Genomic DNA, 18,676 nt, shown 5'->3' with positions numbered 1-18,676 from the left:
GTACATGGAAAAGAAGACTTGGGAAGCCCTGAAAGGCTCCATGCAGAGGGCAAGAGGAGGGATGGGAGCATCCTGCCTGGGCTTGACCAACTGCAGGAGTCACCAGACCCCACTCCTGCTAGTCATCTCCTGGTTATCCTTATCATCAGGGAGGATTGGACTTTGTGGCTAAATTTCATGGCCACCATCTAATGGTGTTTGTATGTCTGCCTACTACCACTCTGAGAAAATGAATTCAGCTTGTGATAGCTGGTGTTGTCAACACAACTGAATCTAGAGTCGTCCAGGAGATGGGCCTCTGGACATCCTGTAGGGGGACTCTCTTGTGTTAACTGAGGTGGGAAGACCTGCCCACTGTGGGCGGCACCATTCCCTGGCTGGGATCCTGGACCGTGTAAGTAGAGAAGGGGGTAAGCGACAGCACACGTTCATCAGTCTTTGTTCCAAGCTGTGAAACATGACCATCTCCTGCTGCTGTGACCTCCCACCACCCTGGGCTGTATCCTTAAACTCTGAGCCAGAACAAACCCTTTCGCCCTTAAATCGCTTTTTGTCAGAGTATTTTATTGCAGCGATGGAAAAGGGAGCTAAGACACGCCCCTGATTCGGCTTCATTTCAAAGCACTCTGGGCATCTGAGAGACATAGCTTGTCATTGCCCAGTGGCTAGCTTCCCTCAGCAAGTATGGCGGAAGGGACACTGGGTTAAAATGCTGTCTCTGATGTGGGGACCAACTAACTGGCAGAAAGTGGCCAGGAGGGGTCAGTTCACACTCCCTAGTCCCAAGCATAGCACACTGCGTACGATGAGGCTCAATCGCAGGTAGCTTGTTAGTCCCGAAATCAGAATGTCACAGTAGTCAACTCATCCTCCGCAAGAAAGTTCTAGAAGATGCTGACCCTTTATTTCCCCCATTTGCCTTGGTTCTCCCACTCCAGGTCTGTCTGCAGCTCTTGCTACCTCCTAAGGCCTGGGCCATCTACTGTCTAAGATGCTGCTAGGCTTTCCCTCAGGAAGCACTGACCAAAGTAATAAAGCAGAGCGTGAGGTGGTCAAGGGGTGCCTCTTTTATGTCCCCTTCCTGCTTAGGTCACAGTGCTGCTACTGGCCAGTTCCCATTGATGACTCTCTTTCTGCACCCCTGTGGCTTTCCCTGGGTCTAGGGGAGGAAAGAGTCTCTCTTCCCACCCCCCCATGGTTGACTGCTTTGGCTACTCTGTTTAATTGCTAAAACATCCACCATGTTCATGCCAACATCAGAATGTCTCCATTCAAGTTTTCAGAGTGGAATTCCAGCACCTCCCTAACTGAGCTCAGCTTGCTCTCTTAACTCTGATGATTTTAGAACTATCAACCTCCTTAATTCCACCTCAAAGGGCCAGGTGGGGATTCGGACAGCCATGAGAGACTCCGGAGAAGGGTTACTGATCCTCAGACGAGGTCCACCGTTCTTAGCTATCCTGGCAATTACATATCCAAGTGGATGGACAATCATCAGGCAAATTCCTTATGGAAGGGCAAGGTCAGGCCGCTCCCTAACCTCACACCCCATCCTAAAGTCACCAGATCTGGGATTGGACTTCTATAGCATTGCACACGGTGATCCAACTGCTCTCAAACAAGAAAGAATCGGGACAAAGCTGAAATCCAAAAGGGAAAAAAGGCACTCTGCAATCCGCAGGGAGTAATGTCTGTTTCCTAATCTGTCTCCTGCCCCAAATAGCGCTGCTCTCTCCTCCCCCACTTGTGTTGATGTGTTTCCTGCCTGGGCAGCAGATGCCACTAAGACTTAAACTGGGTCATGGAAGGCGGTGACGGGCTGACTCAAGCCCACAGGCCATGTCCTTCTCTGACTTGGCTCCCCAGGTTCTTGGCCTATGGTTCAGGGCACAGACCTCACAAGGACACACAGCTCCCAGTGCATCTGAGCAGGGCCTTGGCTTCCTAGAGCCACAGAACAGAGCCCACTGGGTAGCCAGAAATTGGGAGTGGTCCTCTAGGTGGGGACAGGAGCCTCGGGAAGATTACAGACCCTTGTCCCTTCCTGACCCCCTTTCTTACAGGCAGCTGGGGATCTGCTTGCTGAAAGAGCTTTGGGGCTGCCTTCCAGGAGAACCCTGGGCTTCCTGTAGCACCTGGATAACTGAGAATATAATGTAAATCGCAGCATCGAAACCCAGACTTACACCTGATTTCAAATCCTGCCCACTGAGGCAAAGCAAGGTGAATGTCACCCGGCTAGATGCCTTCAGCCATAACAACCTGCTCCCATCAGGCCCTGCGTCTGTCCCAAGTTCTCTGCACAGCACTGTGCTCTGTATCCCCCTCCCCTCTCTGTTTTTCAGACCACCACCAGCATCACCTGAGCAGGGCTGCGCGGCATTCTGAGTGAAGCATGTTCCTAACCTACTGTATAGCTGGTTTGGGAGGCAGAGCCATGAAGGAAGAGTTAAATGAGGTCAGAGGGTGGGGCCCGGGTCTACAGGATAGTGTCCTCAGAGCACCTTTGTAAAAGTCACACACACACACACACACACACACACACGCACGCACGCACGCACGCACGCACACACACACACAAGCGCCTAGACATGGGAATGAGGAAGGGTAATGTGAGGACACAGGAAACTGCCTGACTGGAAGCAGAGAAAAGAGCCTCCCTCCCTTCAGTAGAGGAGGACAGTATTAAAGACTGATTTCTGCTCACATGGTGGACCTTGGAATTCCAGTGAAGGTGCTGTCAGCTAATGAGGTGTGTCGATTACCTTCTTCAGAGTAGGGAAGCAGACTCAGCAGGTTCCAGGGTCTATACAGTCCATTGTGGCAACTGGGGGATGGTTGCTCTCGTGGCAATGGGAGCTCATAACCAACCACATTGTGGCAGCAGAATGAGGAAGCAGGCCCACGGCATGGGGCATGACTCAGTGGCTAAGAGCACTTCCTTGAGTTTGAATCCTCTCAGCATCTGTCTCATGTCTGGGTATGGCTGCACATATGCATGGTCCCAGCAGGGGAGGGGGCAGCGCAGGAAGATCCTCATAGCCTGCTGGCCAACCAGTAGCAAGGTTCAGGTGCAGTAAGAGGCGCTGTCTCAAGAGAATAAGGCAGAGCAAGAAGATCCAACTCTCACACATATACATACATCCACATGACAAACACACACACACACAGAGAGAGACAGAGACAGAGAGAGAGAGACACAGAGAGACACAGAGACACAGAGAGACACAGAGAGACACAGAGAGACAGAGAGACAGAGAGACAGAGAAGTGGGCCAACTGTAACCTTCAGTGCCCACCCCCTACTAGGTTATGTCAATGAGACAGGCCCTAAGTTCCAAAGATCCCATCCTACCCACCCAAGGCGGTACCAGCAGCCGTAGTGTTCACACACAGGAGCCTGTAGGGGGGCATTCCATACTCAAACCACAGCAGAGCCACCACTCCTGTTGTTTACATCAGTGGATCTGTTTGTGTACAAAGTATGGTGGTATTTTAAGCCTGGCTTTTGCATCGTTGCGTCTATGGCGCCAGCGTACTCTTTCAAGGCTCTGTGAACAGAAAGTCAGGCACAAGGCTGCACAGTAAGAAGTGCAAACTTACTCCTCTTCCCAGTTCATCCTCTACGTGAGCTCCAGCCCCTGGCAATGGCAGGTGTTTTCTCTATGCTTGTGGTTTTGTCTTTCCAGAATGTCATTCGATCACAAATATACGGCAAGGGACCATTTGTGTCTGACCTTATCATTGACCTAACTCACTTGTGTTTGGGGTGCTGGTCGGTTCAGTAATGGCTTCTCTTCACTGCTGGGTGATCTTACTGTAGGTGTGCAGCTTCGTGTAACCAGTCCCTTAAGCACGGCCATGTAGGTTGTTCCTAGGGTTTAGTAGCAATAAACAAAGCCACTCCTAATGCTAGGAAATGCTTTTGGGATGGAGATGAATTTCTTTTCTTTTCTTTCTTCCCCCCTTTTTGTCGAAGAACAGGGCTTTGACCTCAGAACCTCACACGTTGCTAGGCCAGTGTTGTACACAAACCACACCTCCAGCCCTCATTTATTTGTCTTGCTATTTTGAAATAATATCTAAATTCCTCAAGCTAGCCTTGAACTCACTCTGTAGTCCAGACTGGCCATGCATCTGTGATCTTCTCACCTCTGCCTCCTGCTTCAGTAGCTGGGATTCTAAGCCTGGGCCACCAGCTCTGGCCCGACGCTGTTTTGATTAAAATGTGAATGCTTGGAGATTGTTTGGGGTATAAATGAGGATAATCCATGCACGTTCTCCAGGAAGCTATGCAGGGAAGCTGATGGCATGCATGGGAAGTTCTGGGAAATCTCTATGGGTGGCTTACTCCATCTCACATACACGTGACCTGTCCTTTTTGGCCAGGGCCCCACTGTTTCTAAACAGTGTGAGCCACAGGTTCTGTTACTAAGAAACAGGGAAAGGAGATTTCCCCCTCATTTCTGGTCCCCACCTGGCAGTGAAAATGTAGGTGCTTGCATGATGAATTCCAAAACTCAGCTTGTAGCTGGCGGTGGCGGTACTCATTCTCTGTAGGACAAATATATCCAGTGACAAATGGTTTAACATTTCATGAGGCTTTCAGTCATTCTGATGGGACATTCAAAATAACTTAAATTTACATATGTTGAATTAGGGTGTGCGTGTGTGTGGTGTGTGTGGTGTGTGTGTGCGCCACAGAGTGCTGGTGGAGGTCAGAACCTCTTATGGGAGTGGTTCTTTCCCATAACTTTGTGGGTCCTGGGGATTGAACACAGGTCATCGGGCTTAGCCTCAAGGACTTTCCCGGCTGAGCTGGCCCACTTGTGAGAGTTTTGAGAAATTTTAAAGCCTCAGGCAGTGGTGGTGCACAACTTTAATCCCAGCACTCCAAAGGCAGAGGCAAGCAGATATCTAAATTCAAGCCCAGTTTGGTCTACAGAGCAAGTTCCGGGACAGCCAGGGCTAAACAGAGGAACTATGTCTCAAAAAACAAAATAAAACAGAAAAAGAGAGAGCGAGAGAGAGAGAGAGAGAGAGAGAGAGAGAGAGAGAGAGAGAGAGAGAGAGAGAAAGAGAGAGAGAGAGAGAAAGGGAGGGAGGGAGGGAGGGAGGGAGGGAGGGAGGGAGGGAGACTTGGAAATTGTTACACCTGCAGTTCCTAGCCAACCCTCAGTAAAAATGACTGCTTACACATCTGTCACCCCTTGGGACTTTCTTTGGGGAATCGTTTGATGATCACTGAGCTAGGGGGGTGGGACTGTTTATTCAGATCTGACCTTTATTCAGCCAATTGGCCCCACACAGTTAGTCTGACAATAGTTTGAGCTAAGCACAGTTGCAACTGTCTGCTGCTTTCACGTTACCAAGAGGATAGTTCTATAGTTTTCATCTTTTCTGAACCTCAGTTTAGGTTCCCCACCCCCCCTGGAGTGCTGTGTTCTCTTCCATGGACTACTGAGCCTGGGTTCCACAACTGGGTAGCCTAGCATACCAGCAAGTTACTGCCGGAAGTCCAGGGTGAAGGGAGGGGAGTAAGAGGTCCAAACCCACAGTGGCAGCATGACTTCCCACACCATCTCAGACTGTGCCAGGCTCTGTTGTGGCTCCTCTCTGGCTCCTGGTGGTCACCTGATTCCGACAGCACACCTCCAGTCTTCAGGTGGGGTTCTCACTGGGTGTGTGTCTAAAGAATGTCACGTCATGATGGAGCCTGAACTAGCCTGGTCCAACAAAACGTCTCTGCCACCCATCTCATCTGCTGTGTGTGACTCTATTTCCCAAGGAATTCTACCTTCTGAGTTTGGTGACACGAGAATGTGTGTGTGTGTGTGTGTGTGTGTGTGTGTGTGTGTCTGTGTTGGTATGTGGACGTGCACACGTATGTAGAGGCCAGTGGATAACCTTGGGTGTCACTCCAGAGAAGGATACCATCCGTCTATTTTGAAACAGAGTTTGCCGTTGGTCTGGAACTCACCAAGTAGACTAGGTTTACTAGCTAGGAAGCCCAGAGGCCTGTCTCCGTGTCCCGCCCCCTGAGATTATAAGGGTACTACACCTGGCTTTTATTTTTATGAGGGTTTGGGGGGGATCAAATTCACCCTTGTGCTTATAAGCTCTTTATGAACTAAGCTGTCTTCCCAGCAAAATTCCAGTGGGAATTTTGAGGGTCATAATTCAACCTACAGCAAATTCCCGCTGCTCTTCCTCCAGGCCACTGCTAGACTCACCGCTTTCCGCTGAGAACTCTGCCTCATGGCTACTTCTGCACTGTGACCCTGCCCTCCCCTCCAGGGACACCCTTACTCCATTCACCTGGCACTGTGACCCCGCTCTGACCCCAGTGACACACCCTTACTCCACGGTCTCTTCTGTTCTTTCTCTCAGCATGAGGGGTCCCAGAGCTCAGAGAATATCCACTGTTCTCGACTTCATCCTCCAGGGTTGGCATGTAGAAATGTTCAACAGGGCTAGGAGACACCACGGATGGGAAGTGAATGCAGACATGATCCACCCCAGCATCCCAGAAAGGGTGTGCCCCCCACTGTCCGATGCTGTATCACCTGAGCTTCTTGAGAGGAGCTGCTGCTCAAGGTTCTGCCGTTGCTAGGAGACAGGAGCAGGGAACCCGAGGGGTTGCCTCAGAGGCTTGGAACCCTACAGGTGCTAGGATACAGGCCTTAGTGCAGTGGTCCTCAAGCTGTGGGTGGCGACCCCTTTGCGGTTGAATCACCCTTTCACAGGGGTCACCTGAGACCCTCAGAAAACACAAGATATTTATATCACTCTTCATAACAGTAGCAAAATTAGTTATGAAGTAGCAACAAAACATTTATGGTTGAGGAGTCACCACAACATGAGAAACTGTATTAAGGGGTCTCAGCATTTAGGAAGGTTGAGAACCAGTGTCTAGGTGTATTAACCCTCTCAGCACCACAGGGATGTGTCACAATCCATTTCTAGATAAATATGGGCGTCCAAGTTGAGTGACTTCTGCTGGTGACATGAGCCACTCCCATAGAGTGTGCGTTGGTGTCTCTGCTGTGTCCTCTGGTTTCCTTGAATCACACACTTCAGCTCCCTTCTCATTAGCAAAGGCCATGCGTTCTGGGGCATCCCCAAACCACCTAGTCTTTGGGAGTACCGCTGTTTATGGAGCTCCCCTACTCCATCCCCTATCACCCGCATCATCGCCCTCTCCCCATCCTCCTCTTCTTGGAGGACTCAGGAGACCATCTGCTGCTCAGGATGGCCCACCCAGGCCTATTGTGATCTCAGAGGTCATCTAGGCCCCGCCCTCCATCCATTTGCCTCAGCTGAAGTTAACCTGTGCTGATGTGCAGACAAGCCAATGAAAGGAGGGATGGAAGAGCAGGGATATTGCTGCCATTGGCCTTCCTGCTACCCTGGGCACAGAGTTCACTGGCACGTAGGTCTCTGGGGACCCCGAGGGGGTGGTAGAATCATCTGGGAACTAGCTCCAAAGGCAAGTTCCAAGGGGTGCTGATTCAGTAGTTGGAGGGGCAGGATTTAGGTGTCTGAGGTCCCTGATCAAATGATCGCTGAGATTCTTATAATGCCTGCTCTTTAAAGATGCTGGGGAGGGGGAGAGCCTGGTGTGTGTGTGTGTGTGTGTGTGTGTGTGTGTGTGTGTGTGTGTGTGTGTGTGTGTGTGATAATTGTAAGTACGAGAGTTTCCTAGGGTTAGTGACCACACCAGTACATTTTTCAGAAAACGTAGCCAGCTTCCGGGGCAGTGAAGCCTACTGGCTATATCAGGAAGGCTTAAGTCTAGAAAGATCTTTCGAGAATCCCTTTCTTCTGCCACCATGCTGAAAACCTTCTGAAGGGTCTAATGTAAAGCCACCATGTTACAGCACTCAAGCAAGGTGGGACATCAGTGTCCCCAGTGATGAGTACTGAGAATGTATGCAGTTGGGGTCAGTGGGTTGGTCACCAAATTTCAAACCCCTGCCACAGGCTGGGCTGTTTCAGAAACTGTATTTTACAGCAGAGAAGACATAGATTTTCTCCCCTCCAGTTTTTGGGGCTATCTGGTGGTGGGGATGATACCTTAAACATAAACACAGGAGCTGGACGGTTGGTTCAGGCCTCTAATCCAGCTACCAAAGTGAATAAGTCAAGAGGATCTCACGTTCAAGCCTAGCCTAGGCTGTAAGTGTGAGTTCAAGGCTAGCCTGGACAACTTAATGAGACCCCTTTCCCAATATAAAAAGTGAGAGAGGGCCAGGGAATGTTTGCTTACAGATAGAATGCTCCTCCCTACCTTCCGTACGACAGCAACGAAATCCTGGAGTAAACCCTGTTGACTGTGTCCTTGTACGATGATTTGAAACAGACAAAACAGACTTGTGGGAAAGCTGGGAGGAGCAGATGAGACCAGCCAGTCATCTAGGGGCTTTCTATACCCATCACACTTGATTTTCTGATGGGGGAGGATCATATTTGCAAACCTTGTGCAAAGGCCCTGCACGGGAAAGAGCTTAATACATTGCCAAGGCAGACAGGCCAGTACAAATGGGTTGGAGTGAAGGGGAAGAGGATTCGGTTCAGAGATAAGAGACCCACAGAGCCCAGATATGCCAACATTTGTCAAAATGTTGAACTTGGAGCTTCTGATTCCCCTATACTGGCTGGTCAGCAAGTCCCAGGGATCTGCCCATCTCCACCTCCAACCCTGTGCCCAGTTGTTTTTTACATGGGTTCTGGGGAAGCAAACCCTGGTCTTTTGCGCTTGCATGACAAGTCTTTTACCATCTGGGCAATATCCCCAGCCCTTCCTGTCTGTTCTTGGCAGCGATACTGATGGGTCAGTCCCAGGGTTTAAAACTGGCAAGATCATGTCTGTCCAAAGTGCAAGGGAGCAGCTGGGTTTAGAAGTAGTCACCCTTAGCTGAAAGTCTCTCTCTGTAGCCTGCTTCTGTGTTCAGCTCCTTTCTTTGCCCATAAGGTGGGACTGCAGACACGCCAGGGAAGCTTGTTGGGCTTCTTAGGAATCTGTTGCTCATCCATGTAACAGAGTGGCTGGTTCCGGGAAGACACTTAAGAGGTAGCAGGTGTCACAATGTTTCAAAAAGATAAGACAAAGTTACTTTGTGAACGCAGCCTGACTTACAGTTATGCAGTTGTTTCAAATAAGGTTTAATTTCTCCCATCCCTGACCAACGCTTTGACTCTGTAGGGATTCTAAGGGTCCCTTGCCAGAATACCAGGTGTTTCCTTCCAAGATTATATCGTAGGTGCTTTCTAGTGTGCTGCTGCCCTCCAGAAGGGTCAAATCTACATCCTTGACATGAACAAGGCAGATGACACAGGCATTCCTGGATTTCCTCTTCACATCATCAAAGGCAATGACACTTTCAGTGATCACCCACTCTCCCGCAAATGGGACAATACTTCTGTTGATCACCCACTTGCTCTCTGCTCTGGCCTCTTGATGTGGGAACTCAAAGGGTTGATGCCTTTGAACAAAGCTCCTGAATCCTCAACTACCTGCTCATGCCACTGGAGGGTCAAGGAATTTTACCACTGATACCAAGATCATTCATAGTTAACCAGCCATCCATACATACATCTGTCAACTACCTGTCCACACATATACCCACCTACTCTGTCTCTGCAGCCATCTAACTTATAGACCCCCAGTACGTCAATTTATTCCATTACTATGCATTATTGGGTTCCTGCATCATACCGGCCTCTTTGCCTAAGTGCTGTGGCCATAAGAATGTTACATATGGCTCCTGCCCGCATGGAGATCAGACTAAAGAGGGAAGCAGACGTCAAGAGTTTACAAACACTTGTTAACTGTTGCTGGCATCCTGAGGAGAATACCTAATACAACAACAATACCGCGATAAAGGCAATGTAAATTTACACCCCCCTCCATACTCCTGTAGCCCAGGTTAGCCTCAAACTCCAGTTTCTCCTGCCTCAGTTTTGCCCAGCTCAGCAAAAATCATCTTAGCAAAATTGCTAAGATGCCCAGGATAGACAGGGTCACAGATCAGAGGGGAGACAGGGGAAGGGCCCTGAGGCAGGATGCTGCCGATTACTGAAAGAAGGCCTGTGGTACTGGGATAGGAATGGAAAGATTGAGGCGTAGTGGCTGGTAGTGGGGTGGTGATGTGAGGTGGTGACACAGGTGTTGGGGTGTTGGCGAACAGAGGGCATGTGGTATGAATGTGTGGCAGTGGTTTGTGGTTGTTGGAGTGTGCGTTGGTGATGGGGCTGTGTGGCAGGGATGTTTGAAAATTCTCTGGTGACAGTTCTGTGGCAGTAGGGTATAGGGTGGTGGGCTCCGGCGGTGGTATGGTTCTTTGGTAGAGGCCTGTATGGCAGTGGGGTGTGCAGAGAGATGGTGTGGATGGGGTGTGCGGTGTGATTGTACGGTACGGTGGTATAGTGACAGGGTATGTGGTGGAGGTCTATGGGGGTAGGCATATGTCAGTGGGGTGTGTGTGGTGGAGGTGGTAGTGTGTATAAGAGCATTCTGTGGGGTAGGATGGTGGCTAAAAAGTAGGAATAGAAATACTGCTATACTTTCCTGCAAGAACTGTGTGAATGCCACTGTCATTAGACCTTCACCCGTGCTCCCAGCTCAGCTCTGCTGGCTAGAAGCTGTTGGACCTCAGCCTGATGCTCAGCCTCAGGCTCTATTCTTTAAAACAGAGCATCAATGACGTTAGGCAAAACAGGACGGTGCTGTGCAAACAGTGAGTACTCAGTACTGTAGATGGTACTGCATTGATTTCTCTCTTAACCAGAATAATACTGGAAGGGTGTGGGTGGACTGAGCGGTAGAGTGGTGGCCTAGCATGCACCAGGCCAGGGGTTGACCCACCGAACCGAGAAGGAGGAATAGGAGGTAGAAAGGGAAGAGGAAAAAAAAAAGAGGAAGAAGCAAGGAAGACGGGAAACTAGGAGAGGGGAAGAGGAGACAAAAAAATGAAATAATCCTGGAAAGACAGCAAAAGCTGTCAAAAAAAACCTTTCATATAGAAAACATCAAACTGGTGAGAATTGGAAAAGTCCTTGGAATTAAAGTTGTGTGAAGACGTGTTTTCTAATGACAATAGGGAAATCAGGACAGGACTAGGAGAGTGGTGGGCCCATCTTCTTCTGACTGCTGGTTTGATGATGTCTGGGAGGTCCAGGAAAAGGTGCATTCACTCTGTCCAGTGGGATGCCAGATCTACGGCATCTTTCAGGGACAATGAGGCACAATTTAAAGAAAAGAATACTACACAAACTGGGGGCATATAGCAAGATGCAGCTGCAGGCCTGGTGGTTTTGAGTCTCCCTTCTCACGGGCCTCACAGAATCATTCCCAGAAGCAAATGACAGTGAAGGTGTCACCCAGGGCACTCCACATTCATGTAGCCGAGCTCTTGAGAGACATATGGTGGACATGGATTATTCTGTGGGTCCCCTGCCAGTGTCCCTTTGCTGAGCCCTGTTGCCTATGTGAGTGGGGAGAACAGGCTTGTAGTTAAGCCTCTTCCGAGACCCCCAGACACTTCTGGGCCCTAAAACTTCCCTCCCTCTCTCCCTCATTCGTTTTAGTAACATGCGGCCAGAGGATAAGCGCCAGATCTCAACAACACCATGATGTCTCTGCTATTGTGGGAGGGGAACCCACGGACATCTTGGAGTTCCCATGGCACGTGGGGATTATGAGCTTTGGCAATCATGTCTGTGGGGGATCTATTCTCAGTGAGTGGTGGATTCTAACTGCATCTCATTGCTTCACCCAAGTCAACAAGCAAGTATTCCTGTAAATAATGTGGTGTATGTGTGTGTGTGTGTGTGTGTGTGTGTGTGTATGAGTGCACGCATGTACGTGTATGTGTGTGCATGTGTGTGGTGGTAGTAGTACTAGGGATTGAATCTAGGGGCCCATATTAATTCTCCTGCCTCAGCTTCCCAAGTAACTGACCCCGTAGGCGGGTGCCAACAAGCTTAACTTAGAATTTGCTTCTTAACCAATGTAGTTGAATGCTTGTCCCAGATGCTGATGACACTGGAACTTCACTCAGCCAGCCATGTGACACCATGATGCTACCATGGCCTGGGTGGTTGAGTGTTCCACCTGACCAGTCCTCCTCCCGGGATTCTATACGTCTTGTTGCGTGTCCCAGGCTTTGCATCTCGCTAAGTGCCTGTGGCCACGATACAACCTCATAAACAGCTTTCTAAGCAGGTGATGGCAGTAGCTGTGTCTCTCTCACTGAGCACCCTGAAGATGAGCCTGGAAGATGGCTTGTCAGGGGCCAGCCTAGGCTACATAAGGAAGACCTCGTCTTAAAGACAAGCAAATAGAAACCATAAATAGACACACACACAAAAAGTGTATCACTATTTGCTCTTGTGGGAGACGCAGTGGAGGTGAATGACCACAGAGTAGGAGGGGCATCGAAGACATTGGTATGTGAGGGTGGAGCTTCAGCCCCTGAGTACACATCACCAGGTCCTTGAGGCTCACAACTCTTCCCAGACTCCCACTCTATAATCCGTCCAGCCCTTCCTGGGCACCAAGAATGACATGTTGGTGTCCTCTAGCTTCCTAGATGCTGCTTTTCCAAGTGAGATTCATCAGGCTAGGTGCTGGAAGTCCAGCTGCCTCCTGCTGCTCAGATCCCTTTAGCCCCTCACTGCCTAGGACATGGCCCCTGATGGTAGAATGACCTTTCCCACGGGGATGCCTCCTTTCCTCTTCTGTCATTTACCTTTCCTCTCCTCTTATTTTAAACGAGCTCTAACCTGGAGATCATGCACGGGCGAGATGACATCAAAAACGCGGAGGACTTGAAGTATAAGAAAGTGGACAAGTTAATCATGCACCCGAGGTTTGATAGTTGGCTGCTGGACAATGACATTGCTTTGCTCTTGCTCGAATCCCCATTAAACCTGAGCATCAACAGTGTGCCCATCTGTGTTTCAGAAGTCTCCAACATACTGGCATGGGATAACTGCTGGGTGACAGGATGGGGCATTACCAACGCCAGTGAGTGACTCCATTGGGTATGACAGGGTGGTATGTGCCTCGTGTTCAGGAGGGTTAGAAAATTCTAGCAGCTCTGCTGGCCCTTGACATTTTGCCTGGTGGTCCCGGTGACATCAGTTCTCACTGAAGGCCCATGACGTACCTTCCCCTCAGTCCCTCAAGCTGCCAGGCTGCATGAGACTTCTGGAAGCCTAGAGCAAATTGTGTGCTTATGCTATAGAACATGAACCCTGGACAGCACCTCAGGGGAAACCCGGACAGAAGTTTGTCAAGCCCAAAAGTTCACTCAGTCGAATTCTGAGGGACCATGAAGGGTACTAGGGTCAGCTGACTCTGCTCGAGATGATGGTGTCAGTATCGCTCTTCTAAGGCCAAGGCCTTTAACTATTTAAAAGCCACAGATCCAGTCCAAGGAAAAAAATCCAGAGTATAAAATGTATTTTGTAGACACAATCTGCAGCCCACTCCTAGCCCCTTCCCAGTCACGCTTGCAAACTGATCCCCTTTGTCCATTTTTCTTGGCAAACATGTCTTGTCCCATAATCAATCAGCAGGGAACACTTTGCAATCCATGCTGTTCCTCCATGTAAGCCCTCACGTGGCTGAACCTTGTTCTGGTGCTGTGTCCCCATCTGGGTGGGAGTCAGTCTTTGTTGGTTTTTCTGATCTTAAAAGAAACAACACCAAAGTCCTTAACAACAAAGTCCTCAAGTATCATGCAATACGCATGTCTTGACTTTTTCCTCTATTCCGGATTCTGCAATACCTAAAGAGAAAGAAGCATCCTTACCCTGGGAAGTGAGAGCTTCTCCCTGGTGAATGGCTCAGGGGATAGAGTGGTACAAGCCCACATATCTACTTAGGTTCTGTTGGTCATCATGGATTCAAACAAAACACATTTCCAGGACTGCAGCTCAGGCTTGTGCTTACTGTAGGGTTGAAAGATGTTAGACTCAGGCTGAGGTTAAGCAAGGACCTGGTCCTGGGGAACTATTGGGTGCTTGGGAGATCTCGAGAGTCTTCTGGACATCTCTTCCTCTCCCACATTCATACCAAACTTTGTTTCTGGGTGAACAGAAGTTCTCATGTCATTGGGGGTGATGTGGGAGGGGGCTGGCACTCAACTTAAAGGGACCATTTCGGCTGAGGCTCTCTCTCCCCCTGCTTCTCCTCTGGGTCAGGTTTAGTAAACATCAAACCCTCAAAGCTGCAGAAAGTCAATGTGGAGCTGTTCACATGGGACCGGTGCATCCATATTAGGCCTTTAATAACCAAGAATGTACTGTGTGCTGGGGTTCAAGATGCTGGGAAGGATGCCTGCCAGGTAATGGGTCGGGCTTTGCCTGGGGAGGGTGGCTGGCTTTTCTATCCAGTGGAGGAGGTGCCACATCTGTTTCCTGGGACCACTGTAACAAATAACCACAATCTGGGTGGCTTTAATCAACATAGTGGTCCTAAATCAATATGTGGCGAAACCTGTTCTCTCCCCAGCTCTAGAAAGGGAACCATGGCCGTCGCCCTAGCTCCTGATGTGGCCTTGCTCTAACCTCTGCCTCAGTCAGAAGGGGCTCCCTTATGGGTGTGTCTTTGAATTTATTTATTTATTCCCTAAGTCGTTTACAATGGGGTGCTTTAAGTATCACATTTTATCATTTTTAGAAGAATATTGCCCTTCTTGCTTTTGCCACATATCTCTCTATGTACCTACCCAGTAGACACAATCAATGGCTTTTTATGAGGCATGACAGATTTTTGCTTATTCTTCTCGTTTTGCAATTGCGAGCTAAACAGAGATAGCTGGGTTGGCAGAAAATGCATTCATGGGGAAAGCATAAGGTTTTGATACAGATCCATCAAAACAAATGACACGTCACTCAATGGTGACATAGGTGGTGGTGGAAGTCAGTCTTTTACCAAGCTGCCACTCATCCAATAGCTTTTGACTAGATTGCCACCTATGGGACAGTCACAGCCATGGGGCCAGAGAACTGAATAAAAACCAGACACTTGCTATCACCGGGACTCTTCAGTACCTTTTGTCAAGAAGATCACACTTCAGCAGGCCATGGGAGCAGCTTCCTACTGCCCTTCCACTCCCCAATAACTTTTCTCTCTTAGGGTGACAGTGGAGGACCTCTGGTTTGCAACAAAAAGAGAAACAGAAACACTTGGTACCAGTTGGGAATTGTCAGCGGGGGCATGGGCTGTGGCAGGGAGAACGTACCCGGAATATATACCAAGGTGTCGTACTACCTGAAGTGGATTAGAAAGAAGACAGCGGAGGCAGGGAAGCCTTATGTGTACGTGGAAGACTCTGCATGCCCTTTGCAGATCTCTTGCTGGACTATTGTATTCCTGTATTTCATGATGCTCTAACCTGGTGATTAAACGTTGCACGGTCCCCAAGTCAAGTGTCCTTTTCAGTGTATGAAATAAGGAGCAAGGTGGACTCAAATTTTGAGGAATGATTCTCGGGACATTTGTTTCACCAGAACTCATTGTACAAGATATAGGAGGATGCCAGACAAGCCTGGGGACCACTGTGGAGTCGCAAATGGGGCTGAAAAGCAGGAGGAGTCCTCTCCAAGGGTTGAGAGTTTCTTCTAAAGGAGGTGATATTGGGGCTAGTCAGAAAGTGGGTAAATATTGGCCAAGAGAATAGCTTGGTCAAACCAAACAACCAAACAACCCTGAGGAAAGCCAGCGCCACTCAACCCCAGGCAGTGTGACAGTCTTATATGGACCACACAGATCAGAAACTTCCAATATCCCACATAGGAAGAATCTATGATACATGGATTGGGTTCTAGAAGTCCACATAATTACAGAGAAACGTCAAACCATCCCACAAACCCAAAGATGCTAATCTGGTTAAAACCTGACCCTTGGGGCAGTTGCTTGTTCTTGAGCCTGCACTCAGGCATCAAGAAAGCACTTTCGCTGTGTTCATCTTCAATTTCTTTCTCGGATGAGATCAGGAATCCCTGAGATTTGTCTCCCATCTCATAGAAAGAGGGTCAATCCAGGGACCCTTGAGGGGGGAGAACCCATTCGCTCCTCCCATCCACATGCTTCCTTCTGTCTTTCCCTTGCTGTAAGACTAACCCGCCACCTTGCAGCAAGCTAGCAATCCTATGAGCCAGACTGCAGAAGAAACAAAGTGTCTTCTCTGTGGTGAACAGCACTCACCCAAGCCATCAGGATCCCTGAAGGGACCAAGGATGGCGTAGACATACATGCAGAACTTCCCCAGAGTCTGCTGTGTCTGTGCCTCACGCTTTAAGACAAGCCTTTGCCTCTGACCCTGTAAGACCAGGAGGGGCCTTGAACCAGATGTATTAGAAAGTCTGTAAACTCAGAAGCATATAGAAGAGGAACTTCGTAGGAGTGTGTGTGTTTGTATGTGTTGGGGGGAAGATTTGGGAGGGAATACATCTAGCTGTCCATGGCCATCCTCTGTTCCTTAAGTCACCCCTGGTAAATTCATCTCATCTGTCAAAATGAACTGGAGTGAGTCATTCTTTGGGTCGTGGCTGTCCTTCACAAATTAAAGACAGACACTGAGTACTACATCTCTCTGGGAAAAGCCACACAGCGGGTAACTCATGAAATAAATGCCCCTAGTTCCCTTCTCTCTGCATTTGTAGCTTCAGCCAACCTGGTTTCTAGAAAGTTCCCTACAATGTCCTTCCCCTCCTGTGATGGCTATTCTTGGTTGTCAACTTGACTACATCTGGCATTAACTAAAGCCCTAGAGATTTTTCTTGAATGGATCATCCGAGGTGGAAAGACCAACCCTAAGGACAAATCTTCTGAAGTAGGAAGATCCATTCTAAATCTGGACCACGCCTTCTGATGGCAGGCCTCTATAAAGGACATGGGAGAAGGACGTTTCTGCTCTTTGCTTGTTTGCCCTCACTCTCGATGGCAAATTTATTCTTTCATTGGTATTAGAGCCTACTTCCTTGGGATTCTGGTGGATACTGAAGACAAGTTGAGATACCCAGCCCATGGACCAAATGCCTATCCTTGGACTTTCCAATGGGAGCAGACATTGTTGGGATAGTCAGACCTTAGCCTGTAATATATACACTCTAATAAATCACACCACACACACACACATACACACATACACACACACACACACAGAGAGAGAGAGAGAGAGAGAGAGGAGAGAGAGAGAGAGAGAGAGAGAGAGAGAGAGAGAGAGAGAGAGAGAGAGAGAGACTCTATCAGTTCTGTTTCTAGAGATCTCTAACACATCACCTTTGTTTCCACAGCTGCCATCTGGTACTGAGTCCCAGTAAAGGTGCCTTGGCTTCTGGCGTTCATGATTAGCATGCTAGGATTCAGCTCTGGAGCAGTCTGACCCTGAAATCCACCACACACCCAGTTCCACACTGAACAATCTGCTGACTTTCCTTCATGTTTTTCCTTGGAACAAGGTTTGTTTAACCTGAAAACTTGTCCTCCATGCAGCACAGCTCGGCAATCTCAGTTGCCCTAGGAGCCCTGACCTGGATTTTGTCTGGTTTAAATTTGCTGTTTAGCATTTTTTTTTTAAAGATGGTTTCATGCTGCGGTGCAACTTGTCTGGAACCTGCTATGTAGCCTAGACTAGCCTCAAGCTTGTGGAAATCCTCCTGCCTCAGACTCCGGGGTGCTGGAATGACAGGCATGGACCATAATTTCAGGTCTGTATTTGGCACTGGAGTTTGAGTCTCAGACTTCATGTATGGTAGGGCAAACAGTCTATTGCTGAGCTGTGTCCCAAGACCTGAGCCCCTCCCCCAAACCTGAGCTTATAGGTTTGAAATAGGCCCTTTGTGTGATGAGCATCCTAGAAAAGCAGTGTGTCTTTCTGGCTGCTGTTCTGATACTGTTTTGCTAGTGCTCTGGTGTAATGACAATGAGAAGGGGCTGAGACTATGAGAGGCAAAGGGCTGAGGACAGTTAAGGACTTCCTGTCTCTTTCCAGCTAGGGATCTGAGAATTTTGTTCCTAGAGAGGTGAACCCAGGGGCTGAGCAGGTGACTCCCTGAACCCATTGGTTCTAGGGAGCAGGGATCACCCTCATATGCCACAGAAAGTCTGCTAGGCCCGAAGGCAGGCAGAGCCAGGGGCTGTGTCTCCCCACCACCCTCTCTCCGACCTACTTCAGGACCACATCTGCCGCAAGAGGGAGAAAGGTAACACGCAAACACGAGCCGGGGGAGGAGAGCCGAGCTATTTGGGCCGGGAGACAGATGAAGAAGTAGAAAGCACTCCCTGTGGATCTCAGCCCATTTCTTTTTCCTCTGCTGCATTTGAGCTGTGCCCTAATTCTTTCTTGTTACAAGTCTGCTAGGGTATTTGAGCACGAGATGACAGACTCAATTCCAATGTCATTAATTTCATCTGGGACAGAGGGCTAAGGGCAGGTCCTGGGTGTGTACCTTCGAACAGGCATGAGGGCACACTCGCTTACTGTTTAAAAAGAATAGCAAATTGGAGCCTTCTGAGAAGCATACAGCTCCTTCCCACACCAGCCTGTTCCTACAACTCATGTTTAAAGCATTCACATGAAACTGTAAATCTCTACCAACCCTCTGGGTCGGGACAAAAGAGGCTGAAACCCTAATGCCTCATAACAGGGCAAGTGTAGTAG

General features: G+C 49.0%; 1 protein-coding gene across 1 annotated transcript; it reads left to right on the top strand.

Moving 5' to 3' along the window:
* Positions 1 to 2,834: 2,834 nt before the first annotated feature.
* On the top strand, positions 2,835 to 15,405 carry LOC119799810 (serine protease 52-like). The gene is made up of 6 exons (XM_038309684.2): positions 2,835 to 3,076; positions 7,346 to 7,431; positions 11,589 to 11,787; positions 12,779 to 13,029; positions 14,211 to 14,353; positions 15,148 to 15,405. Exons 1-6 carry the CDS (start codon positions 2,835 to 2,837, stop codon positions 15,403 to 15,405), a joined length of 1,179 nt encoding a protein of 392 aa, XP_038165612.2.
* The last annotated feature ends 3,271 nt before the right edge of the window (positions 15,406 to 18,676 follow it).

The sequence above is a fragment of the Arvicola amphibius genome, chromosome 13 (assembly GCF_903992535.2).
Source record: "Arvicola amphibius chromosome 13, mArvAmp1.2, whole genome shotgun sequence".
Lineage (NCBI taxonomy): Eukaryota > Metazoa > Chordata > Mammalia > Rodentia > Cricetidae > Arvicola > Arvicola amphibius.
This window is presented reverse-complemented; position numbering and strand designations above follow the sequence as displayed.

Excerpts from the sequence above, each read along its gene's own strand:
- LOC119799810 (XM_038309684.2), top strand. The coding sequence starts at position 2,835 with ATGGTTGCTCTCGTGGCAATGGGAGCTCATAACCAACCACATTGTGGC. Across the intron at positions 11,788-12,778 it reads TGCTTCACCCAAGTCAACAA|CTCTAACCTGGAGATCATGC; the intron begins GCAAGTATTCCT and ends ATTTTAAACGAG. Across the intron at positions 13,030-14,210 it reads ATGGGGCATTACCAACGCCA|GTTTAGTAAACATCAAACCC; the intron begins GTGAGTGACTCC and ends CCTCTGGGTCAG.